The sequence below is a fragment of the Lathamus discolor genome, assembly GCF_037157495.1.
Source record: "Lathamus discolor isolate bLatDis1 chromosome 2 unlocalized genomic scaffold, bLatDis1.hap1 SUPER_2_unloc_1, whole genome shotgun sequence".
Lineage (NCBI taxonomy): Eukaryota > Metazoa > Chordata > Aves > Psittaciformes > Psittacidae > Lathamus > Lathamus discolor.
In genome coordinates, this window is record NW_027069094.1 from 685,826 (window position 1) to 700,566 (window position 14,741).

Consider the following 14,741-nt stretch of genomic DNA (forward strand, 5'->3'; position numbering starts at 1 on the left):
TCGCGGCCCCGCAGGCACGGCGGGGAGGACTACGTCTTCTCGCTGCTCACCGGGTACTGCGAGCCGCCGGCGGGGGTGACGGTGCGCGAGGGCCTGCACTACAACCCCTACTTCCCGGGGCAGGCCATCGGCATGGCCCCCCCATCTACAGCGAGATCCTCGAGTACGACGATGGTGAGAGGGGAACGGGGCTTGGGGGGGGGGTGGTGGTTGTGGGGCTGGGTCCTGCCCCCCCGGCTGCTGCAGCCCCATGGAACGCTGCAGGCTGGGGAGGAACGGGAGCTGCTTGTGCCGGGGGATGGAGCTGAGCAGGAGCTTGTGCCCGTGGCCGCATCCTGCCTGTACCAGCCCCAGGGCGGCAGCGGGGCCGGGGCAGGGATTGTGCCCCTGCACCTGGCACTGGGGAGGCCGCAGCTCGGATCCTGTGCTCAGCTCCGGGCCCCTCACTGCAAGAGAGACATTGAGGGGCTGGAGCGGGGCCAGAGAAGGGCAATGGGGCTGGTGCAGGGCCTGGAGCCCAGCGGGGATGGGGAAGGGCTGAGGGAGCTGGGGGGTTCAGATGGAGAAGAGAAGGCTCCGGGGGGCCCCGATGGCTCCCTACAAGTGGAGGATGGAGCCAGGAGGGGCTGGGCTCTGCTCCCAAGGGATGGGACAGGAGGAACCGGCCCCAGGCTGCCCCAGGGCAGGGTGAGGGGAGCAGGGACACTTCATCCATCACCAGGGTTGCCAGCGGCTGCATCCAGGGAAGAGGCTGCTTCATTCCCTGCGGGTACCTCAAGGTGCCAACGCGGTGCCTGGGGCCGTGGGGGCCTTGCTTAAAAGCCTTTTGCACCCTGGTTGATCCCAAGAGGGCTCAGGACTGTGCCCGCACCCATGGGTGCTGCTCACCCCATTGTAACCCCCCCCGCCCCTCCCCACCAAGGCACCCCGGCCACCATGTCCCAGATTGCCAAGGACATCTGCACCTTCCTGCGCTGGGCAGCGGAGCCAGAGCACGACCACCGCAAACGGATGGGCCTGAAGGTGGGTCCTGGGCACTGGGGGGGCTGAGGGGGACCCCATGTGCCCCGCAGTGAGCCCCACACGTGCCCAGAGCCGTGGGCTGAGCTCAGGTGCTTCCTCCCCCTGTAGATGCTGATGATCTCGGGGCTCCTCATCTCCCTCCTTTACTACTTGAAGCGGCACAAGTGGTCGGTGCTGAAGAGCAGGAAGATGGTTTATCGGCCCCCCAAGTAGGGGGGGATGTGGGGTGTCCCCACTGCCGCGGTTCCCCCGTCACCCCCGGGTGCTGCAATAAAGCCTGGGTTCATCGAGGCTCAGCGGGTGCCGGTTGTGCCGCGGCCGCCGTCGCTCCGAGCATTGGGATGGCGGGGGGGGGTTCTGCTGGCTCCATTGGACCTGCCATGTGCCGCTGCCACATGGGGCCCTGCGGCACCACCGTGTCCGTGTCCATCCTCTCCTTTGGCCGTGGCCTCCGGTAGTGCCAGGCGATGCCGGCACCGGCTCAGTGGCAGTTCTGGCACCGGGGATGGCACTTCTGGCCGTTGACGTTGCAGCGGCACCCGCCGCTGGTGTCACCGGGGCCCTGCGTGGGGGACACACGTGTGGGTCACGGTGAGAGCACCACGGCCGTGGGGCTGCGGGCTCGGGGGGGGGGCCTCACTCACCGCCGGGCCCCAGCGCGGCCCCTTGGTGACCCAGCAGATCTCGGTCTGGCACACGGCGCAGCGGATCCAGTCGCAGCCGTCCTTCTTCTGCACCACGATGAGGCAGGTGGGGCAGTGCATGGCGTCCCCCCCGCTGCACCAGCGTCTGTGGGGACACAATGGGGCCGTGGGCACGAGCCAGGACCACCCCCTCCTGCCCCCCCCCAGTGCCCCCACACCCCCCGGCCCGGGTCCCACCTGCAGCATGGCGCTGGTTTGCCGCGCCGCCGCGTCGTTCCGCGCCCGCACCTCCAGGTCGTCCTGGTAATGGCGGCAGTTCCGGCCCTCGTGGATGGCCTGGGGGGGGGGGACGGGGGGGGTAAGAGCCGTGATGGGGAGCACCCATGGGGCTGTGCCGGAGGGTGGCTGGGAGGGGGTTGGAGGTGGTTTGGTTTGGGGGGGGTTTGGTGATGGTTTGGTTTGGGGGGGTTTGGTGATGGTTTGGTTTGGGGGGGGGTTTGGTGATGCTTTGGATTGAGGGGGTTTGGTGATGGTTTGGTTTGAGGGGGTTTGGTGATGGTTTGGATTGAGGGGGTTTGGAGCTGTTTGCTGCTGGATTAGCAGCAGTTTGGTGCTGGTTTATTGGTGGTTTGGTGGTGCTTTGGATGTGGTTTGCTGGTGGTTTTATGGTGGTTTAGAGCTGGTTTGGTTTGAGGGGGGTTTGGAGCTGGTTTGCTGGTGGATTGGTGGCAGGTTGGAGGTGGTTTGGTGGAGGTTTGGTGCTGGTTTGGTGCTTGTTTGGTGGAGGTTTGGTGCTGGTTTGGTGGAGGTTTGGTGCTGGTTCGGTGGAGGTTTGGTGCTGGTTTGGTGAAGGTTTGGTGCTGGTTTGGTGAAGGTTTGGTGCTGGTTTGGTGAAGGTTTGGTGCTGGTTTGGTGGAGGTTTGGTGGAGGTTTGGAGGTGGTTTGGTGCTGGTTTGGTGGAGGTTTGGTGCTGGAGCGCAGGAGGGGTTTAGGAGGTGTTCTGGAGGTGGTGGCTGAGGCCTGACCTTGCACAGGAGGCAGTTGAGGGCCTGGCACACCGGGCACCGGAACTCATTGACCGAGTCCTCGTAGATGCACCACCCGCGGCAGTCGGGCGTCCGGCAGTGGAAGCTGTTGTGGCTGCGGCGCTCGGCCAGCACCAGGCTCCGCTCCAGGAAGCGCCGGTATTCCTCGGGGGACACCAACTGCGGGGGGGGGGGGGGAAGAGGGGGGGGGGTGAGGTGGGGAGCACCGGCGGTGATGCCGGGGCCGTGCCGGGGGGGCCGTGCCGCACTCACCGCGCGGATCTCGCGCTCCTGCAGGTGGCTGCTGCAGGCGTAGGAGTCGTCGCGGTAGGGACAGGCCACGGTGGGCTCCTCGCTGAACGTGATCACCTGGCGCAGGCACTCCCTGCCCGGCCCCACCGGGGCACCGCGGGTGTGGGTCAGGGAGCCCAGGGATGGGGCCCGCAGCGGGGGGGGGGGGTCGGAGGGGTTTTGGGGCCGGTCGCCACCAACGGTGGGGCCTCGGGGATGGTCCCAATGGTGGTGAGGGGATGGGGATGGGCACTGTGATGGTGGGGGGGGTTTAGGGCCGGTCACTGCAATGGGGGGGTCAGGAATGGTCACTATGAACATGGGGGGGGGGTCAGGAATGGTCACCATGAAGATGGGGGGGGGGAGGGTCAGGAATGGTCACCATGAAGATGGGGGGGTTTAGGGCCGGTCACTGCAATGGGGAGGGGGAGTCAGGAATAGCCACCATGAACATGGGGAGGGGGGTTAAGAATGGTCAACATGAAGATGGGGGCGGTTTAGTGCCAGTCACTGCAAGGGGGGGGGGGGTCAGGAATGGCCGCCATGAAGATGGGGGGGGGGGGTCAGGAATGGTCACCATAAAGACTGGGGGGGTTTAGGGCCGGTCACTGCAATGGGGGGGGTCAGGAATGGCTGCCATGAAGATGGGGGGGGTTTAGTGCCAGTCACTGCAATGGGGGGGGTCAGGAATGGTCACCATGAAGATGGGGGGGGGGTCAGGAATGGTCACCATAAAGACTGGGGGGGTTTAGGGCCGGTCACTGCAATGGGGGGGGGGTCAGGAATGGCTGCCATGAAGATGGGGGGTTTAGGGCCAGTCACTGCAATGGGGGGGTCAGGAATGGTCACCATGAAGATGGGGGCGGTTTAGGGCCAGTCACTGCAATGGGGGGGGGGGTCAGGAATGGCTGCCATGAAGATGGGGGGGTTTAGGGCCAGTCACTGCAAGGGGGGGGTCAGGAATGGCCGCCATGAAGATGGGGGGGGGGGGTCAGGAATGGTCACCATAAAGACTTGGGGGGTTTAGGGCCGGTCACTGCAATGGGGGGGGGTCAGGAATGGTCACCATGAAGGTGGGGGCTGTTTAGGGCCGGTCACTGCAGTGGGGTCTCAGGAATGGCCACCATGAAGGCTGGGGGGGGGGTTTAGGGCCGGTCACTGCAATGAAGGGGGGGGGTCCGGGTGCTGAGCTCTCACCTGCAGAAGCTGTGCAGGCACTCCCGCAGCAGCACCCCCTCGCCCGGGGGCACCCTCTGGAAGCAGATGAGACATTCCAGGGCCTCCCGGTTGGGCACCAGCACCTCCTGCTCCAGCTGCAGCAGCTGCTCCAGGTTCTGCAGCCGCTCGGCCTCCAGCGCCTGCGGGACAGCCCCGGTCAGAGCCCCGGCCCCCCATGGCACCGGCACTGCCCACAGTGGGGCTGGACCCCGTCATGGGGAGCCCCGAGCCCTGCTCTGGTGCAGCCCCCAAAGGAAGGGCCCGATGCTTCCGTCTGCTCCGGGGAGCCAGGGAATGGGCTGGAATGAAGGATGCTGAAAGCTCCCCCAGCTCCAACCCCTGCCACCGGAGCAGGGGGCTCCGAGCCCCTGTGTCCAACCTGGCCTCGAGCACTGCCAGGGATGGAGCATCCCCAACTTCTCCCTTCACCCCCTGCCAGTGCCCCAGCACCCTCATGGGGAAGAACTCCCAAGATCCCATCACCTCTTCCCTCTTCCTCCCCATCCCATCCCTGCCTCCCTTGGCCCAAGCCCCTCTCCAGGCTCCCTGCAGCCCCTTCAGGCCCTGGAGCTGCTCTCAGGTCTCCCCTTCAGCAGCAGAGGGGCAGGATCCCCGGATCCCCCCCTCTGCACCGCTGCTCCTGCTCTGGGTGCCCCCAGCACACGGTGGGGTTCTCCCCCCCCCAGGTCCTGCTCCTCAGGCTCCAGCCCCTCTCCCCCAGCCTGGATCCGGGTTGGGGGGGCCCCGAGCCAGGCCCGTGCCTTGGTGCCCCCCCAGGGTCCCGTCTCTGCCCTGCTCCACCCCAGGGACCCCCTCCCAGCGCCACGGAGCCCCCGGCACAGGGAGACGGAGCCGTGCTGGGGGGGGGGGGGGGGAAGAGGCTTTAATGAGGGAAGGACCCGAGGGGCCCAAGCCCCCCCCCCCCAGTGGGGCTCAGGGCAGGGGAGGCTGCGGCGCCCGCCCCCATCCCTATCCCTGCGGGCTCCAAGGCCCTTCCCGGTGTCCCCGCAGCCCCAGCGCAGGGAGGTGATGGGGATGCGGTGGCACAACGGGGCAGGCAGCAACTGGTGGCTCCGTCAGCCAAAGGATGCGTCCAAGCCCTCGCCGTGCCCCAGGAGCCCCCCAGGGGACGATCCCGCATCCATGCAGGGCCTGAGCGAGGGGGGGGGGGAGCCCATGAGCAGGGCTGGGGACCCCGCATCCCGGGCTGGGGCGCTCAGCAGGACCCGGAGGGGAGCAGGATGAAGGCCTCCGGGGACCCCGCAGCCTCCTCTCCAGCCTCAATCCTTTCCTTTCCTTCGGCGGGGAGCCGAGGGCGCAGTTGAGCCCCACCGCAGCCCGGAATGGGGCTCCCCGCGGAGCCCCCCCCTTCCCTAGGGGACCAGCCTGGACGGGGCAGGAGCAGCTTTCAGGTCCCTCCATCCCAAGCCCATTCCCTGATCCCGCGGCGCCGGCGCAGGGATCGTGCCCCGGGCCGGTGCGAGAGATGGGAGAAGGAGCCGGGCTCTGCCCTGGCACCGCTCAGCCCCACGGAGCCTCCTCCTGCTCCCTGCCCTGGCACCTCCAGAGCCTCCGGAAGCCCAGTCCCTGCTCCCGTCCTGGCGCACGGCGGCCCCATACGGACCGCATTGGCTCCATAGGGACCGCATTGGCTCCATAGGGAGCACCATGACCCCATAGGGATCGCACTGGCTCCATAGGGACCGCATTGGCTCCATAGGGAGCACCATGACCCCATAGGGATCGCACTGGCTCCATAGGGACCGCATTGGCTCCATAGGGAGCACCATGACCCCATAGGGATCGCATTGGCTCCATAGGGACCGCATTGGCTCCATAGGGAGCACGGGGGCTCCATAGGGCCCACACTGGCTCCATAGGGAGCACCGTGACTCCATAGGGACTGTATTGGCTCTATAGGGAGCACAGTGGCTCCATAGGGACCACGTTGGTTCCATACGGTGCATGGTGGTTCCATAGGGACCACAGTGACACCACACGGTCCGTGTTGGCTCCATAGGGAGCATGGTGACTCTATAGGGACTGTGATGGCCCATACGGACCACGTTGGCTCCATAGGGCCCTCGTTGGCCCCATAGGACCCGTGTTGGCTCCATAGGGAGTGCAGTGACTCCATAGGGCCCGTGTTGGCCCCATAGGGAGCGCAGTGGCTCCATAGGGAGCGCAGTGACTCCATAGGGCCCGCGTTGGCCCCATAGGGAGCACAGTGACTCCATAGGGACCACATTGGCCCCATAGGGAGCGCAGTGACTCCATAGGGACCACATTGGCTCCATAGGGACCACATTGGCTCCATAGGGCCCGCGTTGGCCCCATAGGGCCCGTGTCGGCCCCATAGGGAGCGCAGTGGCCCCATAGGAAGCACAGTGGCTCCATAGGGACCATGTTGGCCCCTTAGGGAGCACGGTGGCTCCATAGGGACCGTGTTGGCCCCATAGGGCCCGCGTTGGCCCCATAGGGAGCGCAGTGGCCCCATAGGGACCACATTGGCTCCATAGGGAGCGCAGTGACTCCATAGGGCCCGCGTTGGCCCCATAGGGCCCGTGTTGGCCCCATAGGGAGCGCAGTGGCCCCATAGGAAGCACAGTGGCTCCATAGGGACCACACTGGCTCCATAGGTAGCGCAGTGACTCCATAGGGAGCGCAGTGACTCCATAGGGAGCGCAGTGACCCCATAGGGCCCACATTGGCCCCATAGGGAGCACGTTGGCCCCATAGGGCCCACGTTGGCCCCATAGGGTCCGCGCTGGCGCCCGGGGCCGCGGGCGCCGCTCACCTGCTGGTACTGGCGCATGCCCTCCTGCTCGCGCTGCAGGCGGCGCCGCTCGCGCTCGTCGGGGCGGTGCGCGCGGGGGATGACGTAGTCCTCGGGCCGGGCCCCGCTGCACATCTCGCAGCCGGGGCGCGTGGGCTTGTTGATGAACGTGCACTGCGGGCACGGCCAGCCCGGCTGCGGCGACAGCGGCACGGCCGTGGGCACGCGGCAGGGGCAGGGGGCACGGCCGCGGGCGTGGGCAGGGACATGGGCGTGGGGCAGGGACAGGGGGCACAGCCATGGGCATAGGGCAGGGACTTGGGGCACAGCCATGGGTGTGGGGCAGGGCCATGGGCGTGGGGCAGGGCCATGGGGCACAGCCATGGGTGTGGGGCAGGGCCATGGGCGTGGGACAGGGACATGGGGCACGGCCGCGGGTATGGGGCATGGCCATGGGCATGGGGCAGGGACTTGGGGCAGGGCCAAGGGCGTGGGGCAGGGCCATGGGGCACAGGGCAGGGCCATGGGGCACAGCCATGGGTATGGGACAGGGACACGGGGCACAGGGCAGGGACATGGGCATGGGGCAGGGACATGGGGCACAGCCATGGGCATGGGGCAGGGACAGGGGGCACAGCCATGGGCACGGGGCAGGGCCATGGGGCACAGCCATGGGTATGGGACAGGGACATGGGGCACAGCCATGGGTACAGGGCAGGGGCCAGGGAGATGGGGATGGGACACGGGGCATGGGCATCCCGAGTTCAGGGAACAGGGCACACAGAGATGGGACAGGGGGCATGGATACAGGGCATGGGACAGGGAGATGGGACATGGGCAGCCTGGCTGCAGGGACAGTGACTGGGATATGGGACATGGCCATCCCGACTGCAGGACAGGGACATGGGATATGGGACATGGGACATGGCCATCCCGACTGCAGGACAGGGACATGGGATATGGGACATGGGACATGGCCATCCTGACTGCAGGACAGGGACATGGGATATGGGATATGGGACATGGCCATCCCGACTGCAGGAAAGGGACATGGGATATGGGATATGGGACATGGCCATCCCGACTGCAGGAAAGGGACATGGGATATGGGACATGGCCATCCCGACTGCAGGAAAGGGACATGGGATATGGGACATGGCCATCCCGACTGCAGGAAAGGGACATGGGATATGGGATATGGGACATGGCCATCCCGACTGCAGGAAAGGGACATGGATATGGGACATGGGATATGGGACATGGCCATGCCAACTGCACGACAGGGACATGGGATATGGGACATGGGACATGGCCATCCCGACTGCAGGACAGGGACATGGGATATGGGACATGGGACATGGCCATCCCAACTGCAGGAAAGGGACATGGGATATGGGATATGGGACATGGCCATCCCGACTGCAGGAAAGGGACACGGGATATGGGACATGGCCATGCCAACTGCACGACAGGGACATGGGATATGGGACATGGCCATCCCAACTGCAGGACAGGGACATGGGATATGGGACATGGGACATGGCCGTCCCGACTGCAGGACAGGGACATGGGATATGGGATATGGGACATGGCCATCCCGACTGCAGGACAGGGATATGGGATATGGGACATGGCCATCCCGACTGCAGGACAGGGACATGGGATATGGGACATGGCCATCCTGACTGCAGGACAGGGACATGGGATATGGGACATGGGATATGGGACATGGCCATGCCAACTGCACGACAGGGACATGGGATATGGGACATTGGACATGGCCATCCCGACTGCAGGACAGGGACATGGGATATGGGACATTGGACATGGCCATCCCGACTGCAGGACAGGGACATGGGATATGGGACATGGGACATGGCCATCCCGACTGCAGGACAGGGACATGGGATATGGGACATGGGACATGGCCATCCCGACTGCAGGACAGGGACACGGGATATGGGACATGGCCATCCCGACTGCAGGACAGGGACATGGGATATGGGATACGGGACATGGACACTCCTGCCGCAGGAAGGGGGACACGGCCGGCCTGAGACACCGGTGGGAGGAAGGGGATGGGGCAGGAAGACCCGGAGGGAGCAGCCAGACCCCAGCACCCCCAGACTGGGACAAGGGGGAGCTGGGGCTCTGCGGGGCAGCGATGGGGGCACCCCATGGACCCTGTACCTGCTCTGGGGAGGGAGGGCTGGGGGAGGAGGCTTTGCTTGGGCACCAAGGGTGTCACCGAGCTGCAGTGAGTCCAGGAACCGGCCGATGTCCCCAGTGTCCATCCTCGCAGCGGCCTCAATCCCACAGCCTGGAGGGACCATGGGGAAGGGGAGGTCAGGTTAACACCAGCTGGTCCCACTGGATGAGGAGCATCGGAGCTGGGGCAGGGCCTGGAGCACAGCGGGGATGGGCAAAGGCTGAGGGACTTGGGGGGGTTCAGATGGAGAAGAGAAGGCTCCGGGGGGACCTGATGGCTCCCTACAAGTGCCTGCCAGGAGGATGGAGCCAGGAGGGGCTGGGCTCTGCTCCAAGGGATGGGACAGGAGGAACCGGCCTCAAGCTGCCCCAGGGCAGGGTTAGGGGGGTATTGGGAAGGGTTCATCCACTTAAAGGGTGCTCAAGGGCTGGAGCCAGGGCAGGGCTGGCGGCGGAGGGGGCCATGGCGAGCGGAGCCCTGGGCAGTGCTGGGGCCGGTGGCACTGGGGGTGAGCCTGAGGCCCTCTCCCACCCCGGCTGATGCCATCCCCGACCCCCGGCCCAGGGGATGCTGGTGGGGAGCAGACCTTGCCCTGTGGCCGCGCTGGCTCCGGGCAGGGGGCTGTGGAGCCGGAGCTGTGCCTGGTCCTCCTCGAGGCGCTGCGGGCTCAGCTCGGCCGCGCGGGCCGAGAGCAGGTAGAGGAAGGCCGGGTCCCCGTCCCGGCGGATGCCGTAGGAGAACACGGAGCGCTCGTCCCGGCACAGGCACTGCCCGATGATCCAGCGCTGCACCCGCGGGTGGAACCCGTACTCCCGGAACACCTGCACCGGAGCCGCTCGGAGCTGACCCCGAGCGGGACCCCCCCGTTCACCGCCGCGCTCCCGGTCCCGGCCCCGCTCCGAACCTGCTCCTTGAGCGCCGCGATGGTCGTGTGCGCCCGCACCAGCAGCGTGATGCTGGCGGAGGAGGTGGCGTCTTCCACCCCGACCTTCATCCTGGGGGGACACGGGGGCGTCAGGGCTGGCAGCCACCGGGAATGAGGAGGGCGCGGGTGCTGCTGCCCAGGGCCCACGAGTCCGGCTCTGGGCTCCAACCAGGATCCATCCCCTCCCGGAAAGATGGGACAGGAACCCAGCAGCAGCTCCTGGCCCCATCCCAAACCTCACAGGGAACCCATTTTACAGGGTCATTGGGATCCATGGAGCTGCTGTCAACCAGCAGGGATCCACGGAGCTGCTCCCAACCAGCAGGGATCCATGGAGCTGCTCCCAACCAGCAGGGATCCATGGAGCTGCTCTCAGCCAGCAGGGATCCATGGAGCTGCTCTCAAGCAGCAGGGATCCATGGAGCTGCTCTGCCCCAGCAGGGATCCATGGAGCTGCTCCCAACCAGCAGGGATCCATGGAGCTGCTCCCAACCAGCAGGGATCCATGGAGCTGCTCTGCTCCATCAGGGATCCATGGAGCTGCTCCCAACCAGCAGGGATCCATGGAGCTGCTCTGCCCCAGCAGGGATCCATGGAGCTGCTCCCAACCAGCAGGGATCCATGGAGCTGCTCTGCCCCAGCAGGGATCCATGGAGCTGCTCTGCCCCAGCAGGGATCCATGGAGCTGCTCCCAACCAGCAGGGATCCATGGGGCTGCTCTCAACCAGCAGGGATCCATGGAGCTGCTCTGCCCCAGCAGGGATCCATGGAGCTGCTCCCAGCCAGCAGGGATCCATGGAGTTGCTCTGCCCCGGGGGACACAGGAGGGACTCCTGGAGCCCAGCTCCATCCTGGGATGCCGAGGAAGTGGAGCTGCGCTCCAGGGCACCCAGGAGGGATCCATGCCCCATGCCGGGATGTGCCTGAACCGGGAGCTGTGCTCCTGGAGGCCCCAGGGCCCCGTCCCTCACCTGATGTGCTCCGGGGGGTAGGTGCTGTCCCGGAGCAGGATGCTGAGCAAGGCCTGGTGCCGGGCCAGCGCCCCGGCGCAGCGCGAGGCCTCCTCCTCGTCCCCGAACTCGATGGCCTGGGCGAGGTGCAGGGCCAGGTCCTCTGCGGGGGAGAGCAGGGAGAGCCATGGGGGGCCCCTGCAGAGCCAGCACCCAGAGGCACAGCTCCGTGTGCGCGAGGTGCAGCCCCCAGGGCCCCGGAGCTCTGGGATGGGGTGGGATGAAGGGAGCTGAAAGCACCTCCAGCTCCAACCACGGGCAGGGCAGGGACCCCTTCCCCTGGAGCAGGGGGCTCCGAGCCCCTGGGTCCAACCTGGCCCTGAATCAGCCTTCAGAGGATGCCTGAGGAGGACGTGGGGGAGGCCTCCAGGGGAGGCCCCGGGGCTGCTGCGAGGGCTGGGGCGGCTCTGCCCTGGGGCCAGGCTGGGAGAGCTGGGGGGGGGCAGCCTGGAGAAGGGAAGGGGCCTGAAGGGGAGACCTGAGAGCAGCTCCAGGGCCTGAAGGGGCTGCAGGGAGCCTGGAGAGTGGCTTGGGCCAAGGGAGGCAGGGATGGGATGGGGAGGAAGAGGGAAGAGGTGATGGGATCTTGGGGAGTTCTTCCCCATGAGGGTGCTGGGGCACTGGGCGGGGTTGAAGGGAGAAGCTGTGGCTGCCCCATCCCTGGCAGAGCTCAGGGGTTCAACAGCAGAAGCTCTGTACAGAAACAACCCCTGGGGGCAGCAGGGCAGGGCTGGAGGCATCTAAAAGCCAGGCGGAGGAGCCCCTTGGGGCCGGGGGGCAGCGGGGGCCTTGGCAATGGCTGGACTGGAGGAGCTAAAAGCTCCTTCCCAGCCTCAATGATTCCATGGAGCAGGCAGGGGCCGGCAGCAGCTCCCAGCTCCGTGCTCTCTGCCAGGGAGCACCAGGACCCCCCCCCCCCCCCGGATCCATGGAACCTCCCAGGTACCTTTCTCCCGGAGCTCCGTGGTCAGAGCTTCCTCCGCTCCCTGATCCCCAGGGATGGGGTTGGCACCCGCGGGGGGAGGCAGGGCTTCGGCTGCCAACGCGCTCTCAAAGACTGTGGAGAGGCAGGAATGTGTCAGAGGGGGCAGCTCGGGGGCTCCCGGCTGCTCCCCCCGCTCCCAAATCCTTCCTCCCGTTGTGTTCCCCCTCCACGGAGCAGCGCACGGGGCTGGGACCATCCCCACTGCGCCCAATCCGGGAGGGGTTCATGGGGCTGCCACTGCTCCAATGGAGCAGGGATGCTGCTGCAGGGATGCTGCTGCAGGGATGCTGCTGCAGGGATGCTGCTGCAGGGATGCTGCTGCAGGGATGCTGCTGCAGGGATGCTGCTGCAGGGAAGCTGCTGCAGGGATGCTGCTGCAGGGATGCTGCTGCAGGGATGCTGCTGCATCCCGGAATGCAGATGAAGGGAGCTCTGCTCCCATTGACTGCCCACACGTCCTCCCATGCCCCAGCACCTCCTTGGGTGCTCCAGCACCCCCAGGAAGCCCCCTGAAGGTCCCCCACGGGAGCTCATGCAGCCGGAGCTGGGAGGCTTGGATCACGCCGGGATGGTGGGTACCGGGCTCAGATCCCGCACGGACCTTTCTGCACCTCCCGCAGGGAGCTGCTGACGATCGTCCACCACTTCTGCGCCTCCCGCTCCTCCTCGAAGCTGAGCACCAAGGGCTCGTCCCAGGCGCCCAGCACCAGCAGCTCGTGGCTCCTGGGGCCCCGCACCTTGTACGCGACGTCCTTGAGGTCGTACTCGGCGATGGGCTGCGGAGCGAGAGGGACACATCCGGAGGGAGCTGTGAGCGGCGCACGGAGCCGGGGCTGCCACGACGGCAGCTCCTGGGAGCAGCCGGATCCTTCCTGCTTCAAGGGGGCTTGGGCCAAGGGAGGCAGGGATGGGATGGGGAGGGAGAGGGAAGAGGTGATGGGATCTTGGGGAGTTCTTCCCCATGAGGGTGCTGGGACCCTGGCAGGGGTGAAGGGAGAAGTTGGGGATGCTCCATCCCTGGCTGTGTCCAAGGCCAGGTTGGACACAGGGGCTCGGAGCCCCCTGCTCCAGTGGAAGGGGTCCCTGGCAGGGGTTGGAGCCGGAGGAGCTTTCAGCTCCGTTCATCCCACCCCATCCCATGACCGGACACTGCGGAGCTGCTGCTGTAGCCAGACCCTGCCCAAGGCCCCACACCCACCCCACAGCCCCCAAGGGGCAGCTGCGCCTCCCCCTTCCCCAAGCTCATCCCCAGCACGGAGCAGGGGAAGTCCTGAGCTCCTCAGAGCTGCCCCAAAGCCACCTCCCAGCCCCCAAGAAAGGGACGGGCAGGAACGAGCAGGGCCGGGGCAGGGACAGGCAGGGACAGGCAGGGATAGGCAGGGACAGGCAGGGATAGGCAAGGACAGGCAGGGATAGGCAAGGACAGGCAAGGGCAGGCAGGGATAGGCAGAGACAGGCAGGGATAGGCAAGAACAGGCAGGGATAGGCAGAGACAGGCAGGGATAGGCAGCGACAGGCAGGGATAGGCAGAGACAGGCAGGGATAGGCAGAGACAGGCAGGGATAGGCAGAGACAGGCAGGGATAGGCAGAGACAGGCAAGGACAGGCAGGGATAGGCAAGGACAGGCAGGGATAGGCAGGGACAGGCAAGGACAGGCAGGGATAGGCAGAGATAGGCAGAGACAGGCAGGGACGGGCAGGGATAGGCAGGGACAGGCAGGGATAGGCAAGGACAGGCAGGGATAGGCAAGGACAGGCAAGGGCAGGCAGGGATAGGCAGAGACAGGCAGGGATAGGCAGAGACAGGCAGGGATAGGCAAGGGCAGGCAGGGATAGGCAGAGACAGGCAAGGATAGGCAGAGACAGGCAGGGATAGGCAAGGACAGGCAGGGATAGGCAAGGACAGGCAGGGATAGGCAAGGACAGGCAGGGATAGGCAGGGACAGGCAGGGATAGGCAGGGACAGGCAGGGACAGGCAGCAGGGGGGAGGTGTCACAGCCCCCCCCCTCCCCCCCAGCCGCGGCCTCGCTCCGTCCCCGCACGGAAGCCCCGGTCCGGTTCCCCCCCCCCTCGCCCCCCCCCATCTCTCACCGCGCCTCCCGCGGCCTCGTCGCGCCGGAGCTCGAGGCGGAAGCGGCGGCGGGCGGCGGGCGCGGGGCTCGCGCTGAGCTGCAGGCGGAGCGCGGCGGCCGCGGGCAGCGGCGGGAGGCGGGCGGCGCGCGCCAGCGCGGCCCTCACCGACATCAGCACCGTGAGCGGCGGAGAGGCCGCGGCCCCGGCCCCGGGCAGCGCCATGTTTGGGGCGCCGCCGAACGGGGCCCGCGGCCAGGAAACACGGCCCCGAGAACGCGAGTTCCGGGAACAAACGTTCCGCCCCCCCCCCCCGGCGGTGATTGACGGCTGCTCCGCCCGTTCTTCCCCCCCCCCCCCCACTCCACCTCCGCGGCTTTGTTCCCAGCGGCCAATCAGAACGCGGAGCGCTCCGGTTGGTGGGCGGGGCTCCCGGGCTTCCCCGCGGAGGGCGGGCTCTAGCGCTGACTGACGGGTCCTACAGCCAATAGGAGGGCAAGGCGGCGGGGATTGCCAGGGCCGCTGGCAAATAGGACGCGGCCGTCCGCGGGCGCCGCTCGGACC

General features: G+C 66.8%; 2 protein-coding genes across 2 annotated transcripts; one reads left to right on the top strand and one right to left on the bottom strand.

Annotated features, from left to right (window-relative positions):
* Positions 1–1,314, top strand: LOC136006142 (cytochrome c1, heme protein, mitochondrial; the record flags this gene model as incomplete). The annotated part of the gene is given in 4 exon segments (XM_065664137.1): positions 1–133; positions 136–174; positions 923–1,023; positions 1,132–1,314. Coding segments are annotated over 4 exon segments (378 nt in total), but the record flags the coding sequence as incomplete, so codon positions are not given.
* LOC136006156 (ranBP-type and C3HC4-type zinc finger-containing protein 1-like) lies at positions 1,199–14,478 on the bottom strand. The gene is given in 16 exon segments (XM_065664154.1): positions 1,199–1,585; positions 1,668–1,796; positions 1,798–1,812; positions 1,905–2,003; positions 2,693–2,872; positions 2,966–3,077; positions 4,181–4,341; positions 6,999–7,172; positions 9,168–9,193; positions 9,196–9,297; positions 9,773–10,007; positions 10,091–10,181; positions 11,083–11,224; positions 12,068–12,178; positions 12,708–12,882; positions 14,199–14,478. Coding segments are annotated over 16 exon segments (2,037 nt in total). The 5' UTR covers positions 14,403–14,478; the 3' UTR covers positions 1,199–1,504.
* Positions 14,479–14,741: the final 263 nt, after the last annotated feature.